Here is a 26,495-nt window from a genome sequence, read left to right on the forward strand (position 1 = left end):
CTGGCTAAAGGGGTTTTAGTTACTGAACTTTAGCAGAAGATTCTCCAAAATACCTGCAGGCCTTATTCTGACAGGAGATCACCGATTGCCTTCCAGGGGAAAGAAAAATGGCTTATATGGGCAGATGTCAGGTGCTGCCACGTATGAGCTTCCCAGTCCAGCCTGAGAAACACGGATGAAGTCTTGGCCAAGTTCTGGTGACCAATAAAAATATAAAAACTTTGAGCAGTCAATTGTTATCTTAACAGGAGGATGAACAGGCACACAGAGGGCACGTACAGGCCATGGCCCCATCAGCTTAGTGAAAAATCTGGACTACAACAGTGATCTCCCGGATCCCTGTAGCTCCTTCTCTGTCCTGTAAACAAGCACGCTCGTAGTCACGGCCCCGAATCGCACCACCTCTCCCTTCACTGCTTTCTGCTTTTCGCTTGTGTTCAGCTGATGCACGAATTCACCGTTTCACCCTTGGATCCAGCCTGAGGCCCTTCCACACCAGTTGTGCCAACTCGGGGGCTTCAGCCCGGCTTTTGCTGGCGTTTCGCAGCTCGCTGAGCAGTCGCCTCGTTACGAGGCGGGCAGCGGGTGGAGAGAGAGACGAGCCCCTCGGTACCGGGTCTGGATGGCAGGGGGAATCTGCTTCCCCGCCGCTCGGAGCTCGACTGCAGCTCAGGCTTTGTCACTCGGCCCGGGTGCCGTGCGGTCAGCAGGAGCCTGCCCGAAGCTCTGCCGGCCCCAACAGCGCTTGGATTTCAACTGCCACGGGAACGTGCCAACCAGCGTTTCCAAAACAAGCTCAGTCACTCAGAGCTGCTCTTAAAAAATAAAAAAAAAAAAAAAAAAAACAAAAAACAAAACAAAACAAACAAAAAACAAAACAAACAAAAAAACAAAACAAAACAAAAAAACACACACACAAAAAAACCAGCAACAACAACAACAAAAAAAAAAAAAGAAAAAAAAACCAAAACCAAACAAACCCAAACCAACAGTTGAGTCTAGGGAGTGCTGAAAGGATGAGAGCAACTGGGTATTATTGAAGTCCTGTGCAAATGCAGGTTGGGCCAACTTACAGATGTAACGTATGTACCAGTTTATTCACAACCGAAATGCCGCCCTGAGCCAGGAATCCTTCAACTCTGTACAGTTTACCTGGGCAAAATGTTCAGGAAGAGCTTTTCTGTTTTGCATGGATCTGCTACAAGAATTCTGCTCCCTTGAATACAGCAGTTAGAAAAGGAAAACAAAAAGTTCTAGCCGACAGTGGAAAGGCTTTAAAGAAATGGTTTTTTTAAAAAGATGCTGCCTTTAAGCTTCCCCTTTATTTTGTAGCATCATGCACCAAAGAACATTACTTCTGCAGGCACAAGTTCATGCAGAGAACACCACTTTCACTAAAATAGACGTACTTCAGGTTATGCAACACTCATTAAAATTACAAAACCTCTCAAAAACCTGACCAGCATGTTAAGGCGCACTTGAGCTCTATGTTTGTTAAGTTAGTGGCTGCATCATGCAAACTGCCGGCGAGGAACTCCACAGAAATAGGAACAGGAACAAACTTTCATGCCTGATGACAAGGCAAAAACTAAGAGCACCTAAGGGCAGGGAGAAACTTCCCCAGCCCTTCCCAGCAGACAGGAATTCACTGAGAAGACGCCGATGCTTTCTGAGGAAAGCTTAGAATGAGCAGAAGTACGAGAAGGTTTTTCACTTCATCTCTATCCATACTATAGTCTCCATTTCAAAATTCCTACAAACTTCATTAAATTCTACGAAATTAATTCCAACTCATTTCCTGTGAGTACAGCCTATGCTCAACAGCCAGGGTAGAGAGCCCAAAACTCTCACCAGTCCATCCATAGCCTCAACTGAGAGATACAGTCTTCATATATATCAGTCCTGCTACTGTTTTGTTACAGCTCTGCTTTAGTAAAGGTTATTATTCTAGAAGGAAGCACTTTTTGTAGATGCAGCTGTTCAAAGTAGCTTAAGATAAAGTCATTGACCAGTTGCAGGAGGAAAAGTAGATGGTTGCAGTTAGCCTGAGGTAGGATGAAACCCAAACCCTGCAACATGACAGCGATGGAGAACATTTCCTACCACAGAAATACTCGGTTCCCTGCCCGCCAGTGGCACACAGTGCTACTTAGTGATCATGGCAATTCACCCCTGCACCCCAGATGAAGGTCACTTCCAGTCTCAGAGGACAAGAAGCTATTGTACCTTAACACCAAAAAGTGCAATTTATATATGTACAATTAAATCTGAATGAATTAAAAAAAAACAATCAAGAGTTCTGGAACTTAGACCAAGCTGTCAATCCTTCGAACTCTGGGAATTAGCACTGTGAGACAGGCAAGCAGAACCAACAACAGCCTTTTAAGGTCAGCCAAAAAACCCAGTCATGCCACACTCGCTTGTGCCATGTAGGATTAACGATTACGTATTCATGCCAACGCACTGACAAATAGCAGGGTCTTGCACGCAAGCTGTCTGGATTACTGCTGCTAGCTCGAATCACAAACACACACCTTTTGCTTGCCTCTGCCGGCTCATACCAGTGGGTTTCAGCTGCCTTTGGTTCTCTCTGTCCGGAGCAGCAGACCTGGCTGGCAGAGTTGGCACCCCTCTCGCCTTTGTGGGTCTCATGTAGCCTTTTAGCTGTTCTGCTGCTTTAACTCTCTCTTTCTTTGCCTCCTTCACAGCTTTTTGTTCACGTTCTTCTTCTTTTTCTTTAGTTGTGTCTTGAGGTTTATCTACTCCAGGCTTCAACGCCGGGGCATCCTTCAGACAAGCTTCCCCACCCTGAGCAGCATCCTCTTCTGCAGGCTGAGCGTGACCTTTATTGTCATCTTTAGGACTTATTTCGCGTGTTTGGGCAGCTGTCAGATTTAAACCAGCAGCCTCTGCTTCGGCCGCTTCGTTGTCCAAACCGGGCGGGTGTTTCCATGAGCCCTGCTCACTCTCCTTGCCTCCATCCAGCTCAGCTGCTTCAGTTTTATTCTCCGTCAGTGCTTCTGCCACAACCTGCGACACGGCTGCTTCTGCTTGGCTCTCTGGTATCGCCCCAATTTCTGGGGAGACGCACCCGATGCCCTTCTCTCCTGAAGAGCCGGTTCCTTCCAGTTTCTCTATCCCCTGGGCACCCAGAGGAGCTGGTCTGCTTTTTGAATCTGCCGCCTTCTGGGGAAGGTCTGAAGAAGTGTTGTCAGCGTTGTGCTTTTTATCAGCGGTTCTTATTTCTTTGTCCTCCACCTTGGCCACGGGAGAAAGGTGAACTTTGTCCTTCTTTGACTTAACGTGCCGCTCAACTGACCGATCCAACGGAGGTGGTTTACCTGCCCCACTGCCATCCCGGGAACCAGCCGCTTTGCTTTCACCATCTTTCTTTGAAACCTCTTTGCCAGGCTCTTTGTCCCCCAGATAGATCGGTTGCTCATAGGATTTCTGTGTCTGTATTTCCTTCTTAGCACCAGATCCGGGCTCTTTGCTGCTTTTCTCTGCTACTGCTTCAGGAGGAGGAGGCCCTTTACTCTTTGCAGCCTCACCTGTCTGCTCTGGGAAGCCAGAGGAAACACTGCCAGTGTCCTCAGGGCCAGTTACTGCAGTCTGAGCAAAGGATTCGAAGTCGCTTCCTTGAGTATTCCAAGGCATTTGAGGGCCAAGGGGAAAGTTTTTAATATTTCTATTTTCATCTACGAAATCCGTGCCCACCATTCCATACTCCATCTCAGATCTCACGGGAGGCTGCACCTCACTCCTGTTTGGTTTTGTCTCTACAGAAACAGGCTGCTCGGAGGCATTTTTAGCCTTTTTACTATTTCCATCATGACCCCTCTTTTTAGATCTATTGGTAATTGTGGCCAAAGTGTGATCTGCCACTGCTGGATGCTCTAGGATAGGAAGTCCACCCCTGCTGCTGCAAGGAGTGGGACATTCTGCTTCAGATTTGTCAGCCATCTCCAAGTTATAAGGAGGGAACATCTCTGCACCTGCCTTATCCTCCAGAAGAAATGTCTGCTGCGACTTAGGCTCCATCTTTTTGCACTTCTCTTTACTACTTGTGCGTGATTTCTCTGGCTCCAGAGGTACAGCAGGAGCTTGCACTTTACTAGTATCAGTTAGGTCATCTAGCAGACTCACTACGGAACTGGAATAAGTCTCTTTGCCTTTATCAAAAGACTGAGTTTGTTTAATATTTCCCACCTTGTCACCTACTGCAGGGGTGTTACCTGGACCCAGTCCAGCAGAGGGCTCAAGAATATTTTCAGCCTTTTTGACTTCCACATCTCTACCTTTTTTCTTAGGCTTGTCCATCACCAGTTCCCCGGTGGGACTGTGTGCCACAGCTGTGTCTCTCCTGTGCTCTGGGAGAGGCTCGGATGTATCTAGTTCCTTACCTTTATTCCTGGGCCAAGTTTCTTTAGTGCTGACTATTTCTGGCTCTGATGTCTCCATTTTATGACCTGAAAGAATCGGCTGATCAGAGAAGGTTCTGGTGCCACCCTGTATTTCAGGCTTTTCCAGCACCTCTTTGGCTATACCTGTCAGATTCTCTAGCAAAAGCTCTCTTTCAAAACCAGACACCTTACCTTTATCAAAGGTCATTTCTTTTGTGCATTCAGCCGCCTTCTCCTTGCTTGGAAGACTGCCTCTTTCCACCCCAGCATCCAGGACAGCTGCCTGCCCCAAAGGACTTCTTTCAGGTTCTTTTCTTTTCCCATCACTACACCTCTTCCTAGGTTTGTCTGCCACCAGGGTTCTATCAGAATTTATCGCAACCGATTCACCTGCAGAACTAATTCCAGCCTCTCTGTCTTTATTAATCAAATTTACCTCTTTTGTTGGGCTGATCGTGTCAGCCATAGCAGGATGCTTTGCTTCCTCTCTCCTACTCTCCAGCGGGAACGGTTGGTCTAAAGCACCCAAATCAGCTATTGCATTTTTCCCAACATCTTCTTTCGGCTTCCCTCTTACCAATTCAACTGGCCTTTGCATTTTAGTTACATCTGATATATTCTCCTGAAAATACTCAGCAGTAACACAGCCCCTCTGTCTGCCTTTATCACTAACTTCCTTAGTTTTATCAACGACGTCAGGAAAACTACTTGGGTCCATCTTATTCTCAAGAAAAGGCTGCTGGAAAAAACTTCTTTCACCTCTTTTACTTCTTCCATCACCTCTTTTTTTTGGTTTGTCTGCAGGATAAGCATGTGTAGTGCTTACTGACGGGTGTCCTCTAGCAGTGAAACCTCTGCCTTTATCAGGGTGAGTTGTTTCTTTTATAGCCTCATCTGTCCTCACTCCATCAGTAGGTTTGCTTACATCATCTGAAAGCATCATCTGCTCAGAGAAGCTTTTAATTTTTTTCACTTTCCCTTCACCACGCTTTTTTTTATGTCTGTCCATCCCATGTGCAATATTGGGATCTTTTCCAGTCTGCTGCTCTAACGCAGTAAATCCTTTCCCTTTGTTTTTATCAGGGGAATCTGCTACCGTCATTCTGGCCACTGCTTCAGGAGAGGTGGGAGGCCCGGTCGCGTCAGGCTTAGCCGACAGAGGAAACGGCTGCTCTGAAAATCCGCCAGCCTTTCTGTTTTGCAAAGCAGTAACTTCCTTGGCTGCTGGTAAAACTACTGGTGTGGCAGGCATTTCAGTAGTATCTGCCGGGGTCTTCAGCACTCCCTCGGAAGTTCTAAAGTCAACGGCCAGGCACTTATCAGAGGACACTGTTCTCGTTCCATCAGCTGCCTCTGGCCCGTTGGGCAGCTCAGCCGGCAGGGCCGCAGCCTCGGCGCAGGATCCTTTTCCAACTCCTTCACTTTTTTCACAACTACCTCTTTTCTTTGCTGCTGCTTCCGGCGACCCGCTGGAAGCCTGCAGCTCGCGATGGCCAGCGTCACTGAACGCTTCACGCCTGGGAGATGTGCATTGAACCTCCTTATCTTTATCAGAAAGGAGCGATTCTGAAGGTTTGGTCTGTAAAGGAGTTTCTGTTTTGCTTAGACTGGTCGCTTCTGGGAGAGATGCTGTCAGGTCAGCACATTTTGACTCCTTGTACTCCTCACTTTTCTCAAGAAAATCTCTTCCCGTAGGCTTGGCTGGCCCTTTTGCTGTAGCAGATTCCCCTACCTTCATCTTGCCTACCTGCTCCACGGGAACCTCTCTTCTTTTGCCTTTAGATTGCAACATCAAACTGTCATCTCTCATTTCTTCTGTTTTCATGACATCCTCACTTTTTGCATCCAGCACGGATTTTAACGACACGCTGGGTTTTTGGGCCTGCTGTCCTGGTGCTGGCACCGAGGCGGCCTTTTGCTCATCCAGGATAGCACTTCCAGTTGTTATTTTAGGGTCCTCTGGCAAATCCGAAGCTCCGCTTCCTGAGGCAACTGAGTGCTTTTTGCAAGCTTCAGCAGGCATTACAGGACACACAGCTGGTTTTTGCAATTCAGCAGCAAATGGAGAATTTCTAGGAGCTCTTGAGACTGCTATATTTTCATCCCAGAACTCCATTGTTCTTGGCAGCTGGTTTCTCTTCTGTTTTGGTTTCTTCTTCTTTTTCTTCACAATGGCCAGAGAACCTTCCAAATCCCAGCTCTCCCTTGGTACATCTCTGCAGCTCTCCACAAACTCCGACAGCACACTGGATGGCTGCTCAGTTGCCTTTTTATGTGAAACCCTAGTGCGAGGGGATGTTCCAGCAACACATCCACGTTCCACTACAGAACAGGGGTCTACTTTTGGGTCAGTACTCTTCTGTTGTGGGAGACCTATTAGACGTTCCTCTGGTACATCTCTAATAGGCACTGGGGCAGGTTTTGCTCTGCCAAACCTGCGTTCACTTGATTTGTTAGCTTGCCTTACTTGTGCAGTAGGTAGACCTGGAATACAGGAAGCCTGCTCAAACATCAAAGCGACTATTTGCTTTATATTTAAAAAAAATAATATATATATATACACTGTATATGTGATTTTAGCTATCTAAAACAGTCCATACAGTCATATATGCAGAATTTTCCAGCACTGATACCACACTAATTCTAAAGACACCTCAGTAGGGCTGGGATAGACATTTACACGCAAAACCTATTTAAACTACTACCGATAAATACGTCAATGCTATTTAAAAACACGTAATTCCTGATACATGCTCTTATCCCATCAAAAAAGCAACAGTTCTTGTAAGGACATGCTGCTGCTTTTTAAAAAATGCATTAAGGATCCATTTTGTCTTAGCAAGAGAAGATAACAGATACACTTTTTATATCTCTAGCTGGCATCCTTCCAAAATGTGAAAATAGAAGTTTAGTGGAAAGATGAGAATAGGGAAGAGCGAAGGGGCGTAACGGGGAAGGGGGAGTAGAAGAGCCAAGTTTCCCCCAGCACCCACAGTGGCAGCAGCGGAAGGCAGAACCCCCGTAACAGAAGTCATCTGCTGTACTCCGTTATCGGCAGCGCTAGGTTTCCTTAGCTACAAGCCACTGATTTTAAAGAGAGCACCAGTCGTTTGTCAGTTAGCCCTGGCCCACAAATCAGCCTCCAGTCACAAGGGTAAGCAATCAGAGCTCATCAGGGAGGCTGGGTTAGTGGAGCAGGAAAAAAATTACATCTTCCTTTGGTAATTACAAAACTCAATTTGGAAGGAGGTCTTCACTAGGAATACTGTAATAAGAATTAATGGTCCTTTTTAATACCAAAATAAAAAGCTAGATGTAATGGCAAAAAGATGGTAAGCTTTTAAATTCCACAGCAGAAAAGATGTAAGCCAGTCCCAGTGATAAAGCACTAGTAGCACCCACGTTTGCGCTTTTAGTCCAGTGAACATGGAGAGGAAAAGAGTATTTAGGAGGGCAGGGACTGGGGGCAAAGTGCAAGCACAACCACCAGTGAATGCAAAGAACCACACAGCTGCTTTGTGCAGAAAAGATTTCTGCTTGCTCAGGTGGCAACACAGTCAGGAGGAAAAGGTGAATAGTTCACAGAGGGTATTTCCATTCAAAAAGGGAATTGTTATTTATAGTCTACCTGTGGGCTCTTGCAGGGCTTTTTCTTGGTGAGGTTCTGCATGTTGGACATGGTTGTGTTCAGCCTCTTCCTTTTGTTTCTCTGTAACAGTAACATCCACAGGAGTAACAGATTTTTCTGGAATGAGGTCTGTGTTTTCTAGTGCAGCGGCTTCTTTTGCTTCTACTGGAGCTGAAACGTGAAAAATATGAACAGAATGCTTCAGTTCTTTAAACTGCAGGTTGTCCGTATTTATGAGGCAAGCCCTTGGAAAGGGTATAGCTTGCATCTGATTTTTAATAGGAATGAAGTTTATAAGATATGGTTAGCCTCCTACGTATGATCTCCTCACAAGCCCATTTAAAGCAGTAATTTTATATATTGGGCAGACAAGCCAAGGTGGAAGTAAAACACGAAGCAAAGACTGTCTTGGGGCTTAAGCACAGCGTGAAGGTTTGGGTTTGGTTTGGTTTTTTCCCCCCCCCCCTTCTTTGTAACCAACCAAATTCAGACTGTACTAATTTCCCACTGGAATTCAAATCCAGAATATACTTCATTATAGTCTGGAGTCCCTGTCTAATGTTAATCATCTAGGATTCATAGATACCTTAGAATATACTCATGCAGACACTACAAAATTCCTAGCTACACGTAATTATAACAAGTTTTAATTTGTAAGACATAATTACATTGGAGAACAGTTTTATATGTAATTAATTTTATTTAAATTTTAAATAGAAGTTATGACAGACATTGGTACAACAGCTACTGCACGAGAAAGAAAAAGACGAGTTATACCAAAGTAATTCCAAGTGTTAAGACTACCGCCTATTTGTAACAGTCCCCACGTTAGCACACACTAATAACCACCCTGAAATTAAACCTGTGCTGCTTTTGCCTTGGTAAGGGCAGGAGGACAGTGTCTGTGAGAAAGCACTCAGGCCGGGGGGCAGAACTAGCCGACAGCACAGTCCTGGCTCCAGTCTCGTGCTGTGGTTTGCGTTTCTCACCTGCTGGGTCTGAAAGACGGTTCGCCCGGGCTGGGAGCTGCTCTGCGCGGTGGCCGGGAGGAGGTCTGCTCGCCTGGGCTTTCTCTAAAAGAGCAACACAAGCTTCTGGGACTCCTGATTCTTGTTCCACATGCGCAGTTGCTTCTGCAGACGGAATGTAAAGAATAAAAAATGGTGTTGCTTTCAAATTTGGATCAGACTAAGCAAGACAAAAATCACGTCCTCACCTAATTCTTCTCTTCCACACCAAACTAAAGGTTTCCCTTGCTTTCAGAATGGTGGTAATCTGCTTTTTAGGATCACTTTCTACCAGCTCTCCCCTCCTGAAAGCTTAAGTGTTCTCCTAAAGCATACCCTTCCTGTATTGTCTGCTATTTCCTTTTTCATTCACGCACCTATGCCTCAATTACTACATTCTAGTAGGGGTTTTTTTGTCAAAACTCCTCTCTTTTGAAATTTATTCCTATCATTAAAGAGTATTAGAAAGTAAGAAGGAAAATGTCTCACTCCAACTCCTTCTGCAATCAATCCACATACGCTGCCTCTGCCCAGTACCATTTGCTGTATTTTGACAATAATTTTCTCTCCGAAAGTGTCTTTTGAGAAATCTATGCAGCACAGAAAAATCTATTGTCCACCACGTGGAAAAAATGAAAATGCCCGCCTCTCTGCTTTGACGCCTATGGTCATTCCAGGGAAATGTCACCAAATTATCAACAAAGCCTATCAGTCTATTCAGAAACCATTTTCAAGATGAGAACCTTTGTTTGAGAACACTGCATCCTACACAATCGCTGGAGATTTCAGTTTAAGCCGAGGGTGATAGCGATGTAAAAATAAGTTACTAACAGGGATGAACTAAAACGTCTCTATGGCTGTCCTAAAAAACATACATCACTGCTTAGAAGGCAAGTTAAAAAAAAAAAAAAAAATCATTGAGATATTCTAGTTTTGTATTTTATAAGCAAAAAATCCTCGTGAAGCACTTCCTCCCTCTGTATCTTGACAGCAGAACTGGTCTTTGCTTAAAATGTTTTGCGTGAGGCATATCATAATCTTACTGACTAAAAAAAAAATATGCTTTTTCTTGGAGAGCCTTGCGACAACTGGGCGTCTGCGTAGCCACCACTGTGTGCTACGAGGAGTGTTGCTGCTAGCCCTGTGCCAGCTTACGGTGGCCTTCCCACACCTCTTGCCATGCTATCGCAGGCCCGAGCCGCGCCATCGGGCATGCCGCTCACCTGCAGGAGGCTCGTCCAAGGGCGGCTTCTCCTGCTCAAGAGAAGACTCAGATGTCGTCAGCTCTTCAGAGGCAGCGACCGTGGTGTCAGCTGCAGAGACAGGCTTGGCTTCTGTAGTGGCAAACCCAGAATCCATGGCAGGAAGAGGCTCGGCTGCTGCTGCAGGGGCAAGCCCAGAGTCCACGGCAGGATGATGGTTGACTTCTGCTGCAGGGGCAAACTCTGCGTCTGCTGCTGGTGCGAACTCAAAATCCATAGCATGATGGGATTTAGGGCCTGCTGCCGGGGCAAACGCCAAACCCACAGCATGGTGAGGTTCCACATCTGCTGCAGGGGCAAACTCAGAATCCACAGCATGGTGATCTGCTGCCAGGGCAAACTCAGAATCCACAGCATGGTGATCTGCTGCCGGGGCAAACTCAGAATCCACGGCATGATGATCTGCTGCTGGGGCAAACTCAGAATCCACAGCATGGTGATCTGCTGCCGGGGCAAACTCAGGATCCATGGCATGATGATCTGCTGCTGGGGCAAATGACAAATCTACAGCATGGTGAGGCTCCACATCTGCTGCTGGGGCAAACTCAGAATCCACAGCATGATGATCTGCTGCCGGGGCAAACTCAGAATCCACAGCATGATGATCTGCTGCCGGGGCAAACTCAGAATCCACAGCATGATGATCTGCTGCCGGGGCAAACTCAGAATCCACAGCATGATGATCTGCTGCTGGGGCAAACTCAGAATCCATGGCATGATGATCTGCTGCCGGGGCAAACGCCAAATCCACAGCATGGTGAGGCTCCACATCTGCTGCCAGGGCAAACCCTGTGTCTTCTGTTGGGGCAAAGTCCCACTCTGTAGCATAACGGGACGCAGCATCTGCTGCTGGGGCAAAGCCAGTATCTGCCACTGGGGCGGCTGCTTCACTGGTGGCATTCGGGGGCTTGGCTTCTGGTGCAGGAGCAAAGGCAACCTCCATAGCCTGAAGAGGGCTGGCTTCTGCTGTACATGCAAATCCGGCACCCAGGGCTTGAGGAGGCTTGGTGTCTCCTGCAAGAAGGGAGCCAGCTTCTTCTGCAGAAACAGACGTGACATCCGAGGCAGGAACACACGCTGCATCTGCTGCAGAAACACAGAGCACAGAACTCAACACAACCCGGACAGAAAGTAAATACCTGACACTGTGGTTCTAGGACTAGAGAAGGTGGGGCTTTCACCCCATGTCTGTCGTCTCGTCCTTCAGCATCACCTACCCCCCCCTTCCACCAGTGCACTCAAGTTGTACTGGACTTTATGACACTCCTCAATGTACCCAAGTGCTTTTCCTACTACAGCCTCACGTGCCTTGTTTTGTATCCTTGACTACAGTGTTAGTGTCTGCTCCTAATGTCCAGCAGCCAGAAGACAGATGTGTTGTTTTCCTTTAAAAACTACCTGATGCCACGCAGCTGGCAAGAGAGCGGAGCTGCCAGATCCACTGCCAGCAACACATTCCAACAGAATATGCACAGAAAGCACAATGAGGGTTTTATCCTCTATAGCAGGACACAGAAACTTCTGGTGCCACCTTTATGAGCCCAGCTGTGTATTCCAGCAGCAGAAAAAGCCCTGAAACATTCCAGAGCCACACGCACTTCATTTTAAATATTGTTTATGCTGTTCACGGGTGGTATGGTGCTGCAACTTGAGCAGAAGCACTGGCACTCTCGACACAAAAGACGCAGCCATCCAGTGAATCACCGACTGCCCTTTATTCTTTCATGCCCAACTTGGCCTTGTTCATGTTTTACATAATATCTACTACACGCTCAGCTGTTGGTTTCAGAATAACATTTGCCAGTTCACAGTACAATCAAACCTCTGCATTTTAAGTTAGGGTTTTCATACAATCCCCTTAAAGGAGGTTTTTCAGTCAGTTTTAGTTTAACATTTCAGCTGTCTAGAGGCAAAGTTTTTACAAATTATCAAAAGCCAGAAGCACTAGATTCCTCTTCTGCAGCTATTAATTTCAACAGCCCCAAGCACTACCCATACTCTGGGTAATGCAGCACAGTGACCTGAACATCTCAGATCCATTGCTCAGTAGATGTTAAAAAAAAAAATTAAAATTTCTACTGATTGTCTGAGACACATTTAAAAATATCCTCCCCAAACAACGCAAAAAATATAGTAAATTTTAATTTAGATCCTTAAGCTGGAAAATAAATTAGAAAAATAGAAAAAGTCCCTTTTAAAATAGCACTTCAGGATCCATTTAGATAAAACCAACATTCCAGTGAACCAATCCAGAAAGATCCGTAATGCACTAGCCCTCATTTGGGTTTGCCTTTTTTTAAGCGACATCATGATGCTCTTCAAAATAAAATTGAAAGATTGTGATTTTACAGAAGAATAAGGCAGTGAAGAAATAGATCTTAAAAGCAGTATGGATGCTCCCTGGTGAGTCATGAAAAGTACTGGAATAGATAAAGAAACTGGACAAAAACTGGTGCAAAATGTACCATGGGTCTTATGCTGTATATAAATACCTTAAAAACTCTCTTTTAAAGAGAGTCTTTAAAACGGACAGTTTTTAAGGTATTTATATGTAACATCAGACTCATGGTACAACCATGTTCCTGACATACATTAACACTTCTCTGGTTTGAGGGAGTAAAGAATCATTAAACCAGCTACTGGACTGTGACAGTGGAGTTGCAAAGTCAGGTAGACTTACTGCCCCTCGCCAACGCAATTCAGGTATCATAAACCTCTGGTCACGACGGGATTTGTTAACGCCTCGCTGCGTTTCCTTCGGGAGAGGCAATCCCATGCCCTGCCACCGTTACAGCTCGTCCATGAAGGGCCTCAACCCAGCACCAGGCTTTACACGGGGGCAAGTTTACCTGTTGCCGCACCCTTTGGTCCATCAGCAGCTCCAGCCTCTCCCGGGGATGCCGCTACCGCAGTCGGAACGAAACCAGGCGCCGCTGCGGCGGGGCTTGCGGGCAAATTCAGCTGCGGGGCTTCAGTCACGGTGGGGGGCACTGGGCACACAAAACCGAGTTTGATTAAGCACTCCAAGATGGGAGCGAAGAGCTTCCTCTTCTGGAGTTGCCAGGAGGTGACTCACCCTCTCACGGCGCTGCCTGCAGCAGCACCCCTGATGAGTAAGCTCCCCCACTTCAGCATCCCAGAAGGATCAGACCAAACCAGAAGTGGGTTTTATTGTCAATTTTCAGAAATTGGCGCAATCCCTAGGGAAACACTTGTAGCTTGAGAGAGGCAGCTGCTGTGACAACGTTGAGCAACGTTCAGTTACAGAGCAGCCCGGCTCGACCCTGAGCCCCAGGCAGAGCCACCAGCTCCAGAAACACTTCCTACCTAGGATGAGAGTTAGACAACTCTCTTCTTCGACTGCTCATCAGAATCAGCAACAAAGATCCCATTACGGATTGAATACCATAATATACACGCAACTGCAAAGGAATTACGCCTCAATGGAGCTTCAAAGATTTAACTGTAAGCAGAATCTAAAGATAATTGGACACAATACACAGGTTTTCAGTTAGAATTTAATTTCAAATTCTGTTGATTATACATGAGCCAAAATTATGCCTGTTGGTGCCCTCAGCTGCACCGACCCTTCGAAGCAGCAGACACGAGAGCTGGGACTTACCACTCAAGTCAGCAGCTTTGACTCTCAGTGTGTACAAAGACTAGAATCCTTGACAGCAGTAAAGTCCCAGCTTTAGAGTTTCTTCTCAAGAGTAAATTTTATTCATCCTATTTACTATTTTAGTGTCAAGCAACGCTTGAACACACACCCCAACTCGAAATTAAGGTACCTTCAGTGTAATGGAAACACAGAGAATGGAGACACACTCTGAAATCCACACAACTTGCAGCTGAACATATTTTTTTCTGCACACATCTACATCTGCTAACTTAATTCCCCAGAACCCATGAAAGGGCATGCTTTCAGCGGGCTAAAGCCCTACTACACAGTATGCCTCCATAAGGGCATGCCACTAATACCTACTGACGGTTGGGCTGCAACTGCATATATTAAATTTGTTACCCTAAATTAGAAGTAAACAGTCTATAAAAATGAAGGGTTCTCTCCAGCCCTTACAGCACTAAACCAGAAAATACGTGTTAAATAGCATCGTATGGATGGAAAACTGCCCGTGAGGCAGCCCCGTGCGCTGGCAGCCCAGAACCCACCCGTGCCCTGGGCTGCAGCCAGAGCAGGGGGGGCAGCAGGGCCAGGGGGGGGATTGTCCCCCTCTGCTCCGCTCTGGGGAGACCCCCCTGCAGTGCTGGGGCCAGCTCGGGGGCCCCCAACAGCAGAAGGACCCGGAGCTGCTCGAGCGGGGCCAGAGGAGGCCACGGAGATGCTGGGGGGGCTGGAGCAGCTCCCCTGGGGGGCCGGGCTGAGAGAGTTGGGGGGGTTCAGCCTGGAGAAGAGAAGGCTCCGGGGAGCCCTTCGAGCGGCCTCCCAGGGCTTAAAGGGGGGACAGGAGAGGTGGGGAGGGACTCTGGGTCAGGGGGTGGGGGTAGGACGAGGGGGGACGGGTTTAAGCTGCCAGAGGGCAGATTTAGGTGAGATCTAAGGCAGAAATTGTTCCCTGTGTGGGGGGGGAGGCGCTGGCCCAGGGTGCCCAGAGCAGCTGTGGGTGCCCCCTCCCTGGAAGGGTTCAAGGCCAGGTTGGACGGGGCTGGGAGCCCCCTGGGCTGGGGGAAGGGGGCCCTGCCTGGGGCAGGGGGGGGCACTGGGGGGGCTTTGAGGTCCCTGCCAGCCCAAACCAGTCTGTGGATCTGTGATGATTCTGTGATCTCTCTGAAACACACATTTCTGTTCTACATTGATCTGAGAACCAGAAATGGTGTTTTTCCTGGTCAGGTCCCACATCACTCCTTTACAGCCTCGTGTTTCTTGAAAAGGCTGACAAGGAGAGAAGCTCTGATTCTGCTGTTCAGAAACTCTCCATAGACAGTTCCTGCAGATCAAGTCAAAACTACAATTACCTGGTGGCTCAACGAAGAAAGAGGCATCTGGTCCCTTCGTGTCATGCTGAGCTCCCATCCAATGTTCTTCAGGCACTATGGAAAACAAATACCTTGAGCCCTGCCACTGACACTATCGCAGCTTTATTTTATCAGTTGAAGGTATTGACTGTGCTGTTTTGCCAGTTCATTCTCAGGTAACTCTTCAGTTCCCATTAAGAACGGTACCAGAACATCATGTTCTTCCGTGACTGTTGCTACTGAAAGCTTGCATCAGAGAAGAGTTATAACCAGCACTGAGGCCAGGACCCAGCAGAGCAGGTTCTTTCCTCAATTCTTCTATGCAGCTGGCTCTAGGTGGCCCTGCCTGAGCAGGGGATTAGGACAAGACGACCTCCAGACGTCTCCTTCCAACCTCAACCGCCCTGTGATCTCCTTACATCTTCACAACATCCACACTGAACCACTGTCATTGCCAATACGGTATTTTCTAGTCTTGAGTCATGTTATGTATCAACTCCCCCCACCAAGATTCTTTAGGACTAACAAACCAAGATTTTCCAGCTGCACACCCTTCAAGCCCAGCTAGCAAGACAGACAGTAACAGCAAAACATGTTTCTTACCTGCTTTGTCTTGCAGAAATTCTGCAGTTGAATCCAGGCCAATGAAGGCTGATGGGTCTAGAGCCTCTGCAGGAGAATACAGGGGCCCCAAGAAAGGTTGTTCAGGTGCCATCAGAGACCCGTGTGGTGCTAATGAAACAAAAGACCATTTGTTAATCACCACGCTAGCCCTAATGACTCCCCTCCAAATTTTAAAGTCTGTACAACACTTGGAAAATAAACTATTCTGTTCCGCTCACAAGCAGTCTAGATAAAGTTTGTAAGTACCTCTCAGGCAGCTCACCTTTACAAACTGCACTGGAAGTTATGTACGTATGGAACTTTTTAACAAGGTGTAAGACAGTAAACACAGGCAAACTATTTCCCTTTTGCTTTCTGCTTCTGCTCTCATCAATTTTTGTTATTAACCAGTTAAACTCCAATAATCCCAAAACTGAAGACCGCTTTGTGGAAAAAGTTCATGTGTACTTGGTTTCTAGCCATGAAGACAAGGTAACTCCTTGTCTCTCGCCATTGGTAACTCCTGCTCCAACTCAACTCGTCTAGATGTCCTACCTCCTTCTGCCTAAATAGATTTAAAAAAAACGCCTCCCTAGAAGTAGCCATTGGAGTGGCTTTAGGTACACACAGAAAAAAAAAAAATAGGAAAAAAATCATGTTAAGAGATTATATAGTCTGTGCACTTAGCAGCTTAATACTTTTCAGTACGTGAAAGTCAACAGAGAAAATACCAAAACCCGCCCAGCAGGGACAAATGCCGAGGAGGAACTCACCATAGATGTCTCTGGAAGCATCAACATGGTCCATGAACAGCGGCACATTCTTCATGTCAGCAGGAAATGATAATTCAGGAAGGTTTTCCCCTCTGTGCATGCTGAAGGGGTCTGGCGGGAGACAAGAATGAGGTTGGTGTCACCACAGAGGGGAAGATCTGCTGCAGAGTAAGATTATTTTAAAAACAAGATGAACATGCGCCTGCCACCACCACCGGACTTCCGAGGGAAAGCTGCTTTCACGATTATTTACCAGGGACAAACACCTTGGTAACTTGAATTTCTGCCCAAGAGTAGAACACGGTTGCTCAGTCTGCTTCTAGGGAAAACTGACTGAAATTTAGATGATGGCTGCTGCATGGAGAACCTGTCTCCTCCGCTCAGCGGGGAAGAATCTTCTTCTGACCTGATGGACACAAGTCAGGAGCAGCGGGTGAGCCCCGGCTCAGTTAACAGCAGACCGAGGAAAGGCTGTGTAAGCTACACGCTCTCCTCCCCAAGAACAGTACACCAGTATCAACTGAGTGATGGGCCGGTATTTTAACTGAGTTACAAGCCCGAGAGGGAAATATCACATTTCTCAGGGCCCCGGGCAGACGAGCAGCCGTCGCCCTCAGTTCCCGACCAGACGCACTTGGTGAGGCTCTCAGGACCTTCAGTCCGTGTTTGCACGTTGTCTGGTGTCAGATTTGGTCAGTGTAACGTGTGTTGGCCTTGTTCTGCTCTTGGTCTGTGCTTTAAGGGAGTATATCGATGTCGTCTGCAAAAGATGGTACTCCAGCAGCTGATGATTCAGCAAGAGAAAATTCCTTTTCTGCAAGTTCTATTCTTTTGTGTGCACGCATCTCCTTTCCCCTCAAGTAACCAGCATGGGCATTCAAACTAGATGGGACAGAGAGAACCATCGGGCTGGGTTTTAGAAAATGGATTACTTAACTGAAATGCCATGAGTCACCGAGTAGACAGATGACCTCACTGACAGAATAAAACAAAGAAAAGATCTCCCTTCCACCAGTTAGTCACTGTACTGAACTACAGTCAAGGGCAAGACACTGCAGGGGGAAGGCAACATGGCATTCCTCTCTCAAACAAATTAGTCTGCAGGTTACAAACCCCTGGATGCGTTTTATGATGGATGGTCCCTAACACATCTGGCTGGCTCATGCCAGACACACGTTGCATTTCTCTCCAGACAGGCACAGCCGAGCAATGAGAGGCTTCGACTCAAGTGGCCTCTTGCAGACGGGTGACATTTCTCACACCTCTCTCTCACGTTGCATTACCCAGGAGCTGAAGAACTCTCTGTCCCCGAAATGGCTGCCACACGCTGATTTCCCGACACTGCACAGATTTCCTCTGGTTAAGCACAATGAAGAGGGATTCGGTTGAGGGCTGTTACTCATTTTTATGTCAGGCATGCCGTGGGGATGACAGCCAAACTTCAAAGGTTCACGGTGCTCCAAGATGTCAAGACCAGGTGAGCTGCACAAATTCTTTCATAAACCTATCAGACTATCTGAGATGCCAAGACAGTGTCTGTCTTCAGAATAAATTATAGGATATTTTAATTTCGAGCTGTTTAGAACAGTATTACCAAGACGAAATAACTGCCCTTTTCTCCAGTAAAAACAAACAAACAAAAAACCCACCCCAAAAAACCCCAAACCCACAAAAAAAGCATCATGACTGAAACCAATTTAAAAACTAAATGAGATGCTGATGATCCTCCCTCTTTGTCCCGCAGTTAAATGATGTGGCAAAAAAGGGCGATCCAGATTAAACCCTGTCTCTGCTCCAGAGGAAGAAAGAGGAGAAGTGGAAGGAGTTGTATCTGCACTCCTGTCTCCCATCTCCAAAGATCCCCACAGCCCCAGGTGGGCTTGTGCCCTACTCCAGTTTGGGCATTTTGTGACTGGTGAGCGATGTCACCCTGCTGATGGCAAAACACATTGCTGCTGCAAACTGGGAGGCAGGCAGGTAAGGATGAACTGTGTGGATGGGGTATAGCCAGCTCAGGAAATCAGCAGTTCTTGCATTAAATGAGCCCTGAAAATAACTCCCTACTTGCTCAGAATTTGCAGGTTGCTTAGAGTATTGTGAAGGCAGACAAATGTTGAGGACCTGAGAGTATTGTTCCTAGACAGCTGCAGGCAAGACCAACAAAACATTTATGAAAGTTTCTTTTCAGCTCGTTTCCATAGACACTTGTATCCTTGGCTGTTCAGAGACACAGTCCCAATTTGCCAGTGACTGTGGACTACTAAGAGCATATTAGCGTAGATCATTTCCATAGGAACTCTTCATGTTTAGGAATTTACCTGTAGTTACAGTGATAAATCATGATACACTTGTGGATAAGGGCCTTGCAGCACTTTCAAAGCTTGCAAGCAATTAGATGTTTGAGTTTTATTCACTCTACGTTACAATAACAGTTTTCAAACAAGTCTTTTTACTACAGGTAGTATGTAAAAATAGATGTGTACCTTTTTGCTCCTAGCTGTTGCTTTCAGAGGGTTGGGTCCCACTGCCAGATCCCAATGCAGCGTTTGCAACACCTGACAGCAAAGTCCAGAACAGACTCAAACACACTTTCAGCTGCTCACGGAAGAGCCAGAGCTGGCATTTCCCACATTTCTCACCACGGAGGAGGGAACTACAGCACTGCTGCTCAGGAGACCTGTTACACCACTGACCGGAGAATTCTCTCCTTGGGAGGGAAATCATCCTACTGTTTTCCAAAGAGCGCGCATAAAAACCTTTCATAAACCCACAGACTTTTACGAGTCCACTGTTCACATTTTTCTCCTTCTGCTAACAGGCCCTTACAGCTTGTCCATCTGCCCGGATCCCTCAGCTCCGCTGTGGGAATCGACTCCCCTCTAAGCAGACTCTTGTTTGCACAGTTCCAGGGAGAGCCCTGGGGAGGAGTACTTTCCTACTGAAGTACACGTGGCACTTTATGCATGCACAGCTGTGCAAGGCACTCGGACACGAAACCCAAGGAAATGTGGTCTCATGCAATAGAGAACTCACAGATTGACATTATTCAGGCCAAAAGAATACTGGGTGATAGGCTAGGTATGTAAATTGCTCCTGATCACCAAGTTTGTCATCGGGCTATTGAGCGTAACTACATCAACATCCCATTCTTTCACCTAACAAAGCGAAGAGAGGGAAAAACCCAACAACTGTGTTTTGGAAACTAGTGGCTCCTTTGTGCCAGTCGCTCCACAAATCACTTCTTACCCTTGTAACGATATATTCACTTCTCCACAGAATCTCTTAGTAAATATGAGATTCAGATAGCAAGAAAATAATTTAGTAGGCATGTCTACAGTGCTCAAAAATATATATGAAAAAACTTTCCTCCTGTTCCAGCCAGCATCTTTCCCAGGTTTATTGCCTGTTATAATCTGGGCAGCACATAGCTTTCTCACGCCCTCCAAGCGCTAGCAAGTGATTTCCCTTAAGCTTTCTCCAAAATGAGAGAAAACTGGGCGAAAGCTGTTGGGTGAAAGGGTATTTTTTTGCAGGGGCAAGCTATATAAGGTTCATTTAATTTTCAAGAGAGTCAGCAGCTACACAGGCTGCCTCGGGAACAGGCCGACCTGCATAGCAGACACAGCTACGTGACAGCTGGAACTGGCATTTCTGGGAGCCGGGGAAGACCGGCTTTCAGCCGTCAACCACTTCGGCGGGGTTTGGACTGAAAGCCACAGTAGTCAGCAGTGGTTAAATGGTGGGAGTCAACCAGAAACTGCTATCGCCATGGGAGCCAAGGCTGGGGGAAGCCTGCTCACCCACACGCTGTGTACTCGAACACGCCGGACTAACAACTCCATTTCTAACCAGCTAGACTGTGCCCTAGGGCCAGTGAGGGGCTTGATGTGCAAAGTTAACTCCGGTGTCAAGATGTTACACGTTTTAGGAAAACAGAGCAACACATCCTGAAGAACACAGGCATGAGTGCAAGGCAAGAGAGGAAAACCACCCTTAGGGACAGAGGCGAGGACTCTATCACGTTGCACAACTGATAAAACAACGGGCGCTGCAGTTTTAAGAGTGCTACAGTCATACCAGCCATCTCCACGGGTTTGTACCCGGGCTGTGACCCAAAGCACAGGTCTCTGTCATCCACTGTCCAGGAGTCATTGCGATCGAGGAATTCTTGGTAAGACAGCTTTTCATCCATGATTTCTCCTGGGAATACTGGAATTAGAGAAGAAAATGACACAGTCAGAAGCGAAACATTAATCTGAAATATTTAAAATCGATTACTGCATGATATGGTGTTTAGAGGGCAACAGAGAACGTGAACTGTTAGCCAAACCAGAGACCACAAATGCTCTGGGGTTTTACTGCTTTGATTCAACTCTTCAAATATAAGGAACAGAATAATGGGGATTTCTGCATCTCGATACACATGTAAGATCCAGAACAGACTCGCACATCAGAGCACTGTCCTGTTTTCAAATGTTGGACAATTAACGATAGCTCCTCACACTCATCTTTAGAGAGATTTTTTCATTAATGTACAAGCTGGAACAGCCCTGAGACAATGAGCTTGAGAGGCTGAGCAAAGCTTTTGAGTCTCAATACAGAAATGCTGAACACAACTTGCTCCTCATCAGGTCACAGCAGGGAGGAGGGGAAACCAAAGCCCCTGCCCCGGCAGCAGTTTGCATGTGCTGAATCTGACCGTATTTACAAAAATGTTAGTACCACCACCCCCACACAGTGCCCACAGGATGGGTTTTCTCTCTATTTTACAAGGAATACAAACTCCAAATCATTTAAGACAGTAACTTTTCCCTAAACACCTCAATAGCCTTTATTTGTATATCTTTACATTTCACACTTGGGCCTAACCTTCCCCCAGTTTACAAATAAAGACAGTTCTCTGAACACATCAACACAACAAAGCGTAAGGGCTTATACCTGACCAAGGAAAATGTCAATCTTTCTTTGCTGGCCTGTGTTAAAAACAACGGCACTGAGACTAACAGCCTTCACAGCAATTTGAGATGTTAGAGAGCGTCAAGTATTTTATCAGCGAAGCCTTAGCAGGCACCTCTCACAGCCTATAAATGTCTCACAGAGAAATGCATGGAAACAGAGAACTTAGACTACATAAGACAAAACTATTGAAATAAGGTTTGTCACAAGGAGTATGGGAAACACGCCGATCGGCCTTTTCCTGAAGTCCTTACAAAGCAGTTGGAAGACGTTTAGAAAACCAAAGCAAGAAAGCTGAGCTGTCAGCTGAGACGCCCTCCAGCAGCAGCACTAAGCCACGCCGTGGGCTCTCCTCTTCCTCACCTGCTGTGCCTGGCATTTCATTTTTTTTTTTTTTTAGTAACACCTCCACTTTGCTCCAGCCTCTTCACTTCTCCCAGTGTGGCACCTTGGGATGAACCGCTGGACAGCGAGAGCCTGTAGCCCCCCTGCCACGACGTACGGAAGGGCTGGCAACAGCCCCAGCGGCACCAACATCTTCGTGAAGAAGGAGATTCCAGTGAGGCCGGGATTTCCAGCCCCCGGCAGTGCCACAGGCCTCTGGGGGAGGCTGGCCCACCCCCACGCCCTGGGAGGAAGCTGTGGATATGAAGGGAGCCACACACGCGTCTAGCCCGACCGCTCGTTTGGGGTTTTTAACACTTCAGCTTTAAATGACCTCAACAGAGCGACAAAAGCAGCAGCCAGTGGTAATGGCCAGGATGGGAAAAAGCACCGAGGCATGAATGAAGTCGTCCTTGTGAAAAAGGGATGTATCAATACGTGCAGCATGTGAAAGCAGCTATACAGGAGCTAACGCTCACGAGGTTTGATTTACAGTTACAACTGACACGCATAAACCCCCGCACTTCGGCTGTGTCAATACGGCTGCCCTGCTGCAGCTCCCTCAGTCTCAGCTGTTACTGTAAAAAGCCCAGTTGTTTCAGCTTTCAAAGACATTTCCAGATATTGTATTTGTACAAAAGAAGCAAAAATATAAGTCTTAAAGTTCTCAAATATGACAAAAACAGTGGAAAGGTTCAAAACCAATACCCAGACTCATGACTTTTCAGACAAATTTTAAGGAGATTCCAATTTATCAACTCTTCTATCAACAACCTGAAGCCTTCAAACTGATTTCCAGTTTCTTTTGGGAAGAAACACAAAAAATAAGACAAATTCCTTCTCATCCCCTAATGCAATATTCTGCTCTCACTTGCCAATGCATCTCTTTATGCTTTTAGCATTTTTACCTTCATTTCAGCTAACGGTACCACTTGCAAGATTGTAACCCAGGAAAGGGAATTGATTGTGTGCCTCAAAAAAGATCAATGAAGATGATCCTTCATTCAGTGCAAAACTGCGGTTAATAAAAGCATCCAGTGCTAACACACAGAAGGAACAGAATGGAGGAAATTATTAAAAAACACAACACTCGTGTATAGAAAAGCGACAAGCGCTGTCTCTTCTAGGAGGCAGGGATAGCAGCTGGTCACAAACAGGGAATTCACAGCAAGGTGGAACAGAGATTCATAGAGAAACTGTAAAAATTCTAATAATAATAACAAAGTGATTGAGAAAGAATAAGATGAAAGAGGGCTTTTGTGGAGTTTTTTGTTTGTTTTACATCACCAAATAATGAAACTATACCGGTACAAATCAATCAGTGCTTCCAGCAATTTCATCGGAGTGTTTGTTTTTACAATAGCAGGAGGTGATTCAGTGAAGTCAGAAACATGTCAAAATCTCAATTAGTATATAAGTACTACTTCTCATAATGAAACTCCGAGCTCAATGCCGTACAGCATCCCTGGGGTCAAAACCTTTGCAAGGTCAGAGGCGTATGACGCTCTGCATATTCCTATTTTGAGTCATTAAAAACAATACATATTGGCAGGGATTTCACGGAAAACCCCCAGGAAAGGCAGACGAATTAGTGAGCTTTAACTCCCTCCGAGGCGTTGCAGGAACCGGGACGGGGCAGCCAGGAGAGGGACAGGACCCGGCCGGCCCGTCCCCGGCTCCGTCCCAGCCCCGGGGAAAGGGGGGGTGGTTCCAGTTCCCCCAGTACTGCCCCGACTGGGGGGGCCGGGGGGCCCCGCTGCCCTGGGCCCAGAAACGCTCTACCAGACACGCCGGGAGAAGTGGGGCCGGATCCTCGGAGGGCACTGCGACAGACTATTCACAGGACTGCTCACAGCACCAGCGTCTGAACTTGGGTGCCCTGCGAGAAACAACCCGACAAGCACCACACTGGAAACGTGCTTTTTTCCTACCGAAATTCAAAATACAAAATTCAAAATTCAACCTGCCAGCCACGGGTTGGGTACTGGCACACCACAACAAGATGGGCACTAACTATGGAAAGCGATATCATCCTCTAACAGAAGTTCACAATTGTAGGAGAGTTCCTATTCAGATTCTGATCCAACTAAATAGAAACAAAATGCATTTATTTTTTACTCTTACATGCGCTCCGAGGGCCAGAGAATGGGAATTCAAAGTATAACTCTAGTAAGCACAAGATCTTTTACTACTTCACTTCTGCGTAAAGACCACCAAGAGAAAGCGCTGAGGAGCCCCTTTTGAAGAAATTCCATTTTTGTCCATCAGCAGAGTTATTCCCACCTCTCGTGCTATAACCCTGCAGATGCTGCAAGCGTCCTAAAGCAGCGCCGATTTGGCAAGCGGACGCCGCTTTTCTGCCGGTGGCTTTTGGCTGTTATTCCGCTAAGCGACTGCATTTGACACGGTTGACTTCAGCAGAGAGGGTACAGAAGCTTCCCAGGCCAAGCTCTCCGACAGCCCTGCTTCCCCCGGGCCAAGGACGAGGTATAACCGCGTGCGAGGGGTGACAGGCGACGGCGCTAACCCCCTCGTGCTCAGCAGGAACATCAGCCCAGGCCACGCTGGCTGATCCCGGAGTCTGGGGGCAGCTTCAAGGCTGACCATTTAGCAGGAAATATTGTATTAAGACAGACAATGATCGTTTAGATTTGCAAAGTACTTTGAAGATAAAGCGCCACTACACGTGTCAAGAGACATTATTATTTGTGGCTCAGAATAGCAAGAAATTTAACTATATTCTACTGGAAGTTCTTCTGGACAGAAGCCTGTCATTCGTTTATCTATAAAATTCCATTTAAATCAAAAAAAAACCCAGGAGACTCTAAACGTTTTTGTCAGTGTGAGGAAGAGGCCTGGAAGCAGTTAAGAAAATTTGACACGGAATTTCTCAATGATGACTTTAACTGATTTTTTGTGATTGGACCCATGCTAAGCCTGATCAACTGTAGAGCACACACTGATTGAACTCTAAATATTTTAACTAAATCTGCTAGGACTAGACCACAAACACATATTGGCATATTGCTATTATTAATAGATCTCACAGGGTAAGAACATAGAATTAGGGTCACAAGGTAAGCCAGGAGTAAAACCTCCACCTTTTTTTTTTTCTCCTTGTAGACCAGTTGCATTCATGCCTTTACATAAAGACGGAGGGAATTCTCCCTCACCCATGCACCTTGCTGGAAGAGCAATGAGCAGGACGGTAAGGCAGCAGACAAAAAGAAGTGGAAAAGGAAACATTTACATGTGACATCAGGTGAAATCGAACGTCTGTAACAGCTGAGCAAAACTCTATTGGTGCTCGCAAACCCTCACCTCTAGCACTCGCCGCAAAAGCCAGATGAGATGATTCAAAAGCAGCTGTGAATCGCCTCTGCCGAATCGCCAGAAATACAGGCTTGCACAGTTTTCACACGGTGCTTTGATAACAGAGGCTAATTAAAGAACCAAACGCAGCCCCCCGTTGCTCTCCAGCAGAAAGCCAGAGGCGAGGAGGAGGGCGGTTGGGCGCGCCAGCAGCCGCGTTCGCTGCCCACGCTGATCTTGGCTACGCGAGCGCACGCGGGGACCAACGAGCGCCGTGTCAAAAACCAGCGTTGGCAAACACGCCCCGGCTGCTCCCCAAGTGGTTTTCCAAGTTACTTGCCATGCAGCTAGAGAGCGGACACTCCCAGCTGATTTGTTGTCCCCCGTGCCAATATTCAGTTCCTCCTTGTTCAAGCAAGCTTGGGGGAGCGCGGGAAACATGATTGCAGAACCAGGGCCACAAGGACTGTAGGAAAGAGGATTTTTTCAGTTCCAAACCCAGGTCTGCAGACCCTCCCAAAACACACGGTCTGCATGTGGTCGACAAATAGAAGACATCAAAGCAAAGAAAAATGACTAGCCAAACTCGACGAGGATCGATCCTGAAAGTGCCTATTAATATGTATCAGCAGCAGATAGTGTACTCAACACAAAATGTAAATTTGACAGATCCCACAAACCTGTGAAGTAATTTTAGTAAGTATTACAGCTTGCTGATAGTTGAAAATCTGGTTATGACTGCTGACAATATAAACCAGCATCGGATTACAGCTTACAAAGTCTTGTTTAAAGAAAGAAATACTATTAACAACATACTGACAAAGCAAACTTGCTTCTGAAAGTAAAATTATGGATCCCATGCAAGTAGCACCTTCCCTGAACCGATCCCATGGCAGGTTCCGGAGAAAGAGCGCAAAACATTTAGTAGGGCTGCAGACAGTGTTGATTTATTTGGTTTATCACCTCTCTGCAAAGATCAGCATGGTCACATGAGCCAATTCAGAAGCTAATCCACACAAACCAGCACTTCTGGCAACCTACACCACCAACGCTCCCAACGTGGGCAGCCTGCTGTGCTCAGACCTCCAGAAGAAAAATAATAAAAAAATAAATAAATCAAAACAATCCGTACCCACTAACATGCAGGACATCACACAGAGAACTTGCAGCAAGGAGCACGCTTAGCAGAGGAT

At 46.7% G+C, this 26,495-nt stretch overlaps 1 protein-coding gene across 17 annotated transcripts in view; it reads right to left on the reverse strand.

Moving 5' to 3' along the window:
* Positions 1 to 26,495, reverse strand: part of MAP4 (microtubule associated protein 4) — a 161,996-nt gene that overhangs the window by 43,482 nt on the left and 92,019 nt on the right. For 10 of the 17 annotated variants that reach the window (XM_042801965.1, XM_042801957.1, XM_042801966.1 and 7 more), the window contains 9 exons: positions 20,728 to 20,859; positions 16,651 to 16,761; positions 15,878 to 16,006; positions 15,275 to 15,349; positions 13,150 to 13,290; positions 10,262 to 11,386; positions 9,021 to 9,164; positions 8,032 to 8,202; positions 2,535 to 6,887 (listed from right to left, as the gene is read on the reverse strand). In XM_042801965.1, coding sequence (XP_042657899.1) covers positions 2,535 to 6,887; positions 8,032 to 8,202; positions 9,021 to 9,164; positions 10,262 to 11,386; positions 13,150 to 13,290; positions 15,275 to 15,349; positions 15,878 to 16,006; positions 16,651 to 16,761; positions 20,728 to 20,859 — 6,381 coding nt within the window. The remainder of the gene's footprint in view (positions 1 to 2,534; positions 6,888 to 8,031; positions 8,203 to 9,020; positions 9,165 to 10,261; positions 11,387 to 13,149; positions 13,291 to 15,274; positions 15,350 to 15,877; positions 16,007 to 16,650; positions 16,762 to 20,727; positions 20,860 to 26,495) is intronic. The other 7 variants (XM_042801960.1, XM_042801967.1, XM_042801963.1 and 4 more) reach the window with 7 other exon arrangements.

Source organism: Tyto alba, unplaced genomic scaffold, assembly GCF_018691265.1.
Source record: "Tyto alba isolate M040663 unplaced genomic scaffold, T.alba_DEE_v4.0 Super-Scaffold_38, whole genome shotgun sequence".
Taxonomy (NCBI): domain Eukaryota; kingdom Metazoa; phylum Chordata; class Aves; order Strigiformes; family Tytonidae; genus Tyto; species Tyto alba.